Source organism: Aplysia californica, unplaced genomic scaffold (assembly GCF_000002075.1).
Source record: "Aplysia californica isolate F4 #8 unplaced genomic scaffold, AplCal3.0 scaffold00135, whole genome shotgun sequence".
NCBI lineage: Eukaryota > Metazoa > Mollusca > Gastropoda > Aplysiida > Aplysiidae > Aplysia > Aplysia californica.
In genome coordinates, this window is record NW_004797405.1 from 285,664 (window position 1) to 294,977 (window position 9,314).

At 41.1% G+C, this 9,314-nt stretch overlaps 1 protein-coding gene across 1 annotated transcript in view; it reads right to left on the minus strand.

Annotated features, from left to right (window-relative positions):
- Nucleotides 1–9,314, minus strand: part of LOC101853157 (sushi, von Willebrand factor type A, EGF and pentraxin domain-containing protein 1-like) — a 22,851-nt gene that overhangs the window by 8,864 nt on the left and 4,673 nt on the right. The window contains exons 5-9 of the mRNA XM_013081522.2: nt 8,695–8,833; nt 4,070–4,270; nt 3,023–3,220; nt 1,362–1,544; nt 111–287 (exon numbers count right to left, since the gene is read on the minus strand). Of these exons, the coding sequence (XP_012936976.2) occupies nt 111–287; nt 1,362–1,544; nt 3,023–3,220; nt 4,070–4,270; nt 8,695–8,833 (898 nt within the window). The remainder of the gene's footprint in view (nt 1–110; nt 288–1,361; nt 1,545–3,022; nt 3,221–4,069; nt 4,271–8,694; nt 8,834–9,314) is intronic.

Consider the following 9,314-nt stretch of genomic DNA (forward strand, 5'->3'; position numbering starts at 1 on the left):
CAACAACAACAACAACAAACAAACAAAAAACAACAACAACAACAAACAAACATAAAAACAACAACAACAAACAAACAAACAAACAAAGAAAAAACCCCAAACCAACAAACAAAACCCAGTGACCTCTGAGCCTACTCCTGTCCCGTTGCTGGATGCTATGGCGTTGACCAGAGTGGGCGGCACCCCACAGTCCACGAGGTCACAGGTTACCGGGGTTCCAACCCACTGGCCGTTCTGATCACACACCAGGACTGTTGGACCTCCATCGGGCTGGGTTGTCATAAAACCTGATGATGGTATTATCATATATAATTTTTTGGGGGGTTGAAGTCTACTGGTGGCAATGCAGTAGAATCAGTTTCTGCAAGAATACCAATTGACAACCATAAACATTATTATGCTGAGAACAGAACAGAACGTATAATTTGTCAAATGACTCGTGCCATTCTTTCGGAAATGTACAAACGAGAAGTCTTTCCTTTAAACCAAGATTTTTTAAATATTCGCAAACACGAAAAAGTTCAATCAATAAATAGGCAATAATTTAACACCAAAAAAAGAAATAAAAATGAGAGTGAAAATGACAATAATGACAATGTTATTATTATATGGTCGCTTTTAAGCACAAGGGGGCTGTCACGAAAAATGCTCTTTGGGGAAAATCGAAGGTAAAGTTTCTGCCCCTTCTTCAGTTTCTTTAAAAAAACAAGGAAAGTTTTCTCTATAACCAAACAAATATGTACGCACCAATGAAACTAAACTTCTCCCATAGGTAGGGCAATGCCCACTTTTGGTGTAGGTCAAGATTTCTGGAAACCTCCGAAATCTGGGTTAGCCCGCTTGCCCGTAAAATAAGTTAAAATCGACCATATATTAATAACATCTGTAGCTCCACTTATATGAGATATTTGTAATGCAAACGTGCAATCCTTCGTTCATAACTCAATTGTCAGCCGTTTTATTTTTGTCATACGAACGGTTACACCTGAAGTATTTGCACTTGCACCTCTGCTCATCCATCATACGTTCGCATTTACCGGTATATATATAATTAAAACGTAATACCCAGTACATACTGCTAATCGAATTCAATAGGATTGTGTAGGGGCCAACTAGATTTTCCACCGTGGAAGGATAAAAGCTACCATTTTGGAACCCTACGACCGATTCGACTCGCGACCTTGAAAAACAATTAACTCGTTCGATTTAATGGTCACAGACAAACTTAGTCGAATCCGTCGATTTGTGCCAAAATGTCAGCTTTGCTCTATCTACGTTGGACAATCTGATTGGCTGTGACTCAAATCGACGATTCCGATTGGCAGTGTGCGCTTGGTATCAGAAACCATTCAGTTTCCGACCTGGTTGGCAAGAATAAACGACCTCTGAGTCTAGGACAGTGCCCGTGTAGTTTCTGGTGGCTCTGTCCACTATTGGTGGCTCTCCACAGTCTATGACGTCATCACAGACAAACAGTGAAGTGTCCGTCCACTGACCGCTTGACTGACATGTTGATGTGAAGGTTCCCGCAGGGGAAGAGAAACCTGTGAGTAGAAGGATGGAATGGGATTTGTTTGTTTGTTTCTTTGTGTGTGTGTGTGTGTTTGTTTGTTTTTTGTTTTGTTATTTTCGCTTAAGGGCATAACTTTAGATACATAGACAGGAGAAACATAGCTTGACAGATCTGTGTGCAGCAGATGGGAACTTTTCAGGCCCTTGATCTGAACCGATAATATAATTGTTCGTGCCAAATATCTTTACGGAAGATGATGATTTTATCACACTGATCCGAGATCGGCTGCACTCTTTAAAAACTAGAACTCTTTCCAGGGCAGATTTATTCTCTGATGAGAGGTAGGAATTCGTTTGTCACATTGTGGCAAGACTGAGAGGTAGCTCACCGATGTGACAACATTATGCTTACGTTTTGTCCAGACCCAAATGAAAAAGTTCTTTCTGTGGCTGTTTTCACTTTCACTTTTTGGACAGCTCTTGTAATTTTTTTAGCAGCCCTAGGAATTACAAAATATTTAAATGATCAATACAAATTAAAGTTGCATGTTGAAGTCTCAATCCCTTAAAATTCAATTCTCTTACGAGATTACTCCAACGAACTTCATCTGCCCTTTGCGGTATAGGTTACCTGTCATGCTTCCTGCCACCGCCCCACCCCCCTGTTTTGTTTGTTTGTTTAAGTACGGTTTTACGACTTTTGCAACTGCATATGCACATATGAGCGCCAAGGGCGGATGTCAGCAGAGAAGTCCAAACAGGGAATCATTCTTACTCTGTTCATCTCTCTAGCATCAACAGTACAAAGTCTGCTTCGACTATCAAGGCACCCCGGAAACAGCACTTCACAACAGAGTGACAAACATACACAAGAAGTAGAGCAAAAACGACGATTGTAAGGATGAGGGAGAAAAAATCAGCAGTTCCCCCTATGTTGTTCTGACACAGTATGAGCATGACATTGATTAATCAGCCCATTTATAATTCTACTGTGCATAAGAACATGTTAATATCCCCTTTTTGGGAATGGCCTAAAGATAACTTCAGTCAGTAGCACTGCCATGGTGCCCCTCTCCCCCCCCCCCACGTTCCATCTTACAGTGATAACCATAACAACATAGCTGGTGTTTCACTTTATAGTGTACATTTTAAAATGGGATCATGAAAGTGTTGCTCAATAATACCTTAAGCCCTAATACGGGGTGCCCATTGCGGATGGGATCGGGTGGGGTCAGATCAGGTCGGGGGCGATCGCACCACTCGTCGCCTGAAAACAAACGCCTTTGTTTTTGAGTTGGCGAGTCAGTCGGGCGCTATGGGCTTGTGCCACGATAGCCGCTGTGCGCCCTTAATCTGGCTAGCAAACTTACCCGACCACACCCGATCAACCAATGGGCACCCAGTGTAACAGTTTACCTATCATCTAACGACCATATCTATAACCGTGTTCATCCATTGTTAACGACCTTTACCACGATACGAGACCACAAAGTAGAAGAAATAATTATACAACACAACTCTCGACCTGGTTGGCAAGAATAAACGGCCTCTGAGTCTAGGACAGTGCCCGTGTAGCTTCTGGTGGCTCTGTCGACCAATGGCGGCTCTCCACAATCTATGACGTCATCACAGACAAACTGTGAAGTGTCCGTCCACTGAACGCTTGACTGACATATTGATGTGAAGGTTCCCGCAGGGGAAGAGAAACCTGCGACCAAAAGGACAAAAGTTGTTTATCGTGCAGGAAATGTGTGCTTGGTTTTTAATGTTTTTTTGAAACTTGTTTCGTTTGTTTTTGTTTGTGTTTGTGTGTTTTTTGAGGGGTTGGGTGTTGTTTTTGCGCCCTTTTTGAATTCGTGAATTTCGAGATTTTCTTAAAGAAATCCAGGAACTCAAGTCGATCTCAAAATTATGTTTAAAGGGGCTTTACTGCACTGGAAACCGAAAAATACATACAGGGCGATCCAAAAAAAACCTTAACTACTTTTTTTCTAAATATCTCGCGCAAATGTTGTTCTATAAATATGAAATTTGGAACAGATAAACTTCCATCAAAAGGAATTTGTTTGACATAAAATTCATACAGAAGAAGCTTTTATTTCAGAACGGAGAAAGCATAAAGAAAATAAAACACCCATAAACGTAAAATGCGCCAATTTTTAAAAAAGACACTCTCGCAAGGAAAGTTATGAGACGATTGATTTGATTTTTGTCTTCTTTTTCTCTGTAACACTTAATTGTTCCAACCTTGTGACATTAAACAATATTTAACTTCTCTTAGGGAGTTAAGAACTAACATTTTTTGTTCTGGAATTTCTAAAACAAATGCTCCACATGCCCTCCTTTGGACTCCAAACATCTTTTAACGCGTCGTTTGAAATGCTTGATGACGGCCAAACACAGTTCCCGCGGAATGTTTTTCTCTTCATCACGGATTGCTTGTTTCATAATTTCAATGTTTTCAAACTGGTTTTGAAATATCCTGTCCTTCAGATAACCCCACAAGAAAAAGTCTAAAGGATTCAGTCATGAGAATGCGGAGCCCAAATGTGTTCACTTCTGCGACTGTTCACATGATTTCCAAAGTGGTCAGCTAGCCATGTCATTGATCTGACAGAAACGTGTAGCTTGGCCCCATCTTGCATGAACCACTGGCCTTGGCGATCCAAGTGCCGGTGTCTCCACAGATCCGTCCAGAATTTCTTCAGCACCTCGATATACCGGTCTGTGTTCACAGTTGCAACATGTCCGTCTGCATCTTCAAAAAAAGAAAAAAGGGCCCACCAAACCATGAGTGCTTAAAGCCACCCACACAGTTCACCTTTCAACATGGAGTGGCTTCTGGAGACAGTAGGGAGGTTGGTGGGATGCCCAACAGATAGAATTTTTTGGAGTTTACATATCTTGAAAGTTGAAAATGCGCTACGTCACAGAACCAGACGTCATCTAAGAAACTCTGGCGTCCTCCAAGGCGGTCGAGGAACCACCGACACATTGCCACCCTCTGTCCCCGGTCAGTCTCTCGAAGCGTTTGCCTAACATGAATATAGTATGCGTAAGTTAAGATCTACTTTAAGAATACGGACTGTCGATGTGTATGTGGGTGGTTGGCGGGTGCTCTTGTATGGTTTGTTCCTTCTTTCCTGTCAAACATCTGTCCCCTTCTCAAACTTCTCTCCCCTCCTTCTTTTTTGTGTATGTTACTCTCTTGTAACACGTATTCTATTCTTCGGCACTTATATTATTATGACCTTATTGTGTTGCAAGTGCCGTAAAACTCTTACTAAAACTGAAACTAAAACTCGATGTGTATGAAAGTCCTAGCTGTAGGCATTGTCTGCAGACAGATGTCTCATTAGATTCAGCGACTGAGTTCTACACCCTCACGAAGTTTAAAGGGGTTTAAATTGTGCGCGTTCGACTTGAAGCGGTCGCTTTTTCTGGAGAGTTTTTTTGTTTTGATTTTCTATACACCGAAACTGCCGGAACTTTTTTACCCATAACATCAAAGAAGGCCTTGATGGCACTTTAGCATTCTTCCCGTACCTTGTGCGGAACTTACGAAATGTCAGGGATGGGGATTTTGTGGAGAGGTAATGTTCAATTCAAAATGCTCTCTGCTCCTTATTAAACTGAATCATGATTTATTTGGATAGACAAAAGGAACTTGAAAAATAATGTCTGCAAACTTCCGTTGGCCTGTTAGAGTGCTGTAGCTTGCAATATGACGCAATTGTTACGACATTTTGTCGTAATGCGTACTGGTGCACAGTGTAATAAAAGGGGACAAAAGCAAAAAATGGGTTGTTTTAAAATACGTATTATACTGCAGAATTATTTAGTGGAATCATCTAAAATGAATATAAGTTAAATTCCTTTTGAAAGAGGAATATTGTGTTCAAATTTGAAGACGAAAACTTCTGTGTGGAGGAAAATATTCACGAAAAAAATTTGTAGAGGTTTTTTTTTGGATCACACTGTACCTGATATTGTGAGAATTCGAAACGTTCGCGAAAAGACAAAAATGGAAAAGAAAACATGAAAAAAAAACGCGCAATAAAAAACAACAACGATGTGCAGTAGGTAGGCTACATGTCAGATAGGAGATACATTGCTTGATAGAGATAGATAGATAGATAGATAGATAGATAGATAGATAGATAGATAGATAGATAGATAGATAGATAGATAGATAGAAAAACAGAAAGCTGGACGGATATATACATTTTTAGCGTCGTCCTTGATCGTCTTCGTTTTGTCAGATATTATTTTTATTTCTAAGTTATTTCTTTATTTCATTTCATGGGGAACAAGAATTCACCTGAAAGAAAAAATCAGAACTGCATGTTAGGGTGGATTCTTGGATCGTTTCAAATTGAAATCTCGTATGAATTTACCACGAATCTGTTGATAAATCCATTTTAATAAGTTGGCTACAAACGAACTTGTACTAACGATCACCTGTCCAAAGCAGTAATCTGTACAAATGACCACTTCATACTCCCACCCCGCCCGCCCCCAGCGTTTTTTTTCTCTAAATTATAAAGACGCTGTCGAAGAGGACCAACAACCTAAGATGACCACTTCTCTCATCGACAATGGCTGGTCACCCTGGACAGGTTCGGCTGTATCTCTACCGACGTCATAGCGTCGTATCCCCCCCCCCCCTTCCACAACCCCTTCTAGAAATGTGGTTTCTCAGGAGACTGCTGAGAATATCGTGGAAGGTAAAGAAATCAAATGAGGTAGTGCTTGATTAAGCCCACGTGAGACGCCCAGAGTTAAAAATTTAAAACAATCAGGAAACGACAAATGCAGTTTTTTGAGACATCCGAATAGACAAAAAGGTCTTGAACATCCAGCTCTCACTGGCAAAATTGCAGGCAAACGAGGTAGGGGTACGTCCAGAGCAACCTACTTAGGGAACCTAAACAAATGGGTAACCGGGAAAGATCAGGGAAACATAGCTTTTTTTAAGAGCATCCGAGCAAAGGAATGAATGGAGAACCATGATCACCGATGTCTGCCGCAGAAATGGCACTGTATGATGAACCACAATACATATGTCTTCCTGTAAAGAGTTCTTCTGTGATAGCCTGGGTAGTATCGCCCACCACAAGTTGGTTTTTCTGCGGGGGCCGTTATTTATTGTATTCCTCTCAGTCCGGGTTGGCCCTGAATGCAGGGTGGAAGCTCGTCTCCTTGATGACCTAAGATATGTTGTTAATGTTGTTGTTGTTTTCAACTGAGGATTATACGTTCAACTCAAGGCCTACTGGTCATGTTGTGTAAGTCTTTGCTATTCATAACAGAAACAACAGCTTAAATAACCATTCAGATGTTGGTGTTGTTGTTGTTTTCAACTGAGAATTATAATTATTTTCATTCAAGGCCTATTCATAATCTACTGAAAGTCTTTATACCAACTTCTTACTAGGAACATTAATAGTTTAAATTTTAATAACCATTCAGTTCCCGACCTGGTTGGCAAGAATAAACAGCTTCTGAGTCTAGGACAGTGCTGGTGTAGTTCCTAGTGGCTCTGTCGACCAATGGCGGCTCTCCACAGTCTATGACGCCATCACAAGAGAAGGCTGTGGTGTCTGTCCATTGACCGTTTGTTTGACATGTGGCTCTCATGACCGAACCCGCGGGCAATACCAACCCTGAAAGCAGAAGGGCAAAGGGTTTATTGTGGGGGGGGGGGTTGTTTTTGTTGCTGTTGTTTTTTATTTACGCTCAGGAGTATAGACACCTAGAAGGGAAATCTGTAGCTTGATGTATAGATGTGTAGGGAGATATATTTGTAGTAAGAGTTAAATAGCACTTGCTACACAATAAGGTCATAAAAGTGTCAAAGATTAGAAGTGTTACAAGAGTTTAACACACCAAAAAAAGAAGCAGGAGAGATAAAGAAAACAGATGCAGATAGGAAGAAAGTAGCAAATCACACCAGCGCACCCACCAACCACCCACTGCAGGAAGATAGGTATTGGAAGTTAGGAAATCTCTTAGGTAAATAGAATCAGATAAGTAGATAAATAGACAGACAGACAGACAGACAGACAGACAGACAGACAGACAGACAGACAGACAGACAGACAGACAGACAGACAGACAGGCAGGCAGGCAGGCAGACCGACTGATATATAGATAGATAGATAGACAGACAGACAGACAGACAAACACACAGAGAGACAGACAAACAGATAGATAGATAGATAGACAGACAGACAGACAGACAGACAAATAGACAGATAGATAGATAGATAGACAGATAGATAGATAGATAGATAGATAGATAGATAGATAGATAGATAGATAGATAGATAGATAGATTGATAGATAGATAGATTTCTTCACCTCAAATCTCGAAACACAAGACTTGATAAACTTAACATTGGAATAGTACGTTGGGATAGAGCCTTATATGATTTAACCACAACTGCCTCTATGCGCTAAATTCCATATACCTTCCAATAAACCAATAATAATAGTTCGTCTGGCAATGATTTCTAACAATGCCTTATGCATCTGTAGAGATGATTATACATTCGTAAGCGAAATAGATGAAATAACGAACAAAATGACAGCTGGCTTCTGATCAGATGTTGCCAATGAGTCCAAATCTGGCAGAAAAGAGTTTGGCACATTTTTGTAGTAGTTAAAAGCTTCATTACCATCTGTGAAATGTGCGCAGCATGCGGACTTCACTATTGGCTTCGGCATTTCTAATTCGTGAAACTTCATACGATTTGCTGCCCACTGTGATCATTGCTCTTTACCCAGGTCTCTCAGGCAGAGTTAGGTTCTGCCATGGGAAGTCTTGCATGTTGAAGTCTTTCAGAGACAGTATAGCAACAACAATAGTTCGGCTACCAGTATGATTTTCACTTGGATGACAATGTACCAAAGCACTTGTATTTAAAAACCCAAATCCGCGTCTTTCACACCGTACAGCGGGCGGTTGACGGGTGCTCTGGTGCGGTTTCCTCCCTCTTTCCAATAAAACATCTGTCACCCTCATCTCTCTTTCTTTTCTTTGTGTGTTAATCTCAAGTAACACCACTAATCTTCAGCACTGGAATGACCTAATTAAATGTGTTGCAAGTGCCCTAATGCTCATATTAAAGCTAACGCTAAACTTGACACAACAACGCAAGAAACGATCCAACTTCCGACCTGGTTGGCAAGAATAAACGACCTCCGAGTCTAGGACAGTGCCTGTGTAGTTTCTGGTGGCCTCATCCACTATTGGCGGCTCTCCACAGTCTATGACGTCACAGGCAAATTTTGAAGTGTCCGTCCACTGACCGCTTGACTGACATGTTGATGTGAAGGTTCCCGCAGGGGAAGAGAAACCTGCAAGTAGAAGGGCGGAATGTTTGTTGTTGTTTTTTTTTCTTTTGTTTTTTTTAAGCTTAAATGTTTAGATAAACGGAAAGGAAAAATATGGGCTGATAGATATAATATTTATGCGTAGGCAGGTAGGGAAGGCAGAGTTTGAAATGAGAGGTGCATCTGATATATTTTCTTTTGATATTGAAACGTATCTTATGAAAGTAATACGTGGCGTTGGTGGCCTTGTGGTTAGGCTCTCGGACTCGCAACCATAAGGTCGTGGGTTCGAATCCCGTCAGGGGCCCGACGTTGTATCCTTGGGAAAGGCACTTTGCACAAATTTTCTTCACCTTACCCAGGTGGAAATGGGTACCCGGCTATACACAGTGAATGATCTTATCAGTTTGATAGTGTTTGAGCGCGTGAAATCCGCAGCTTGCACTGTATGCTTCCGCGGAAGC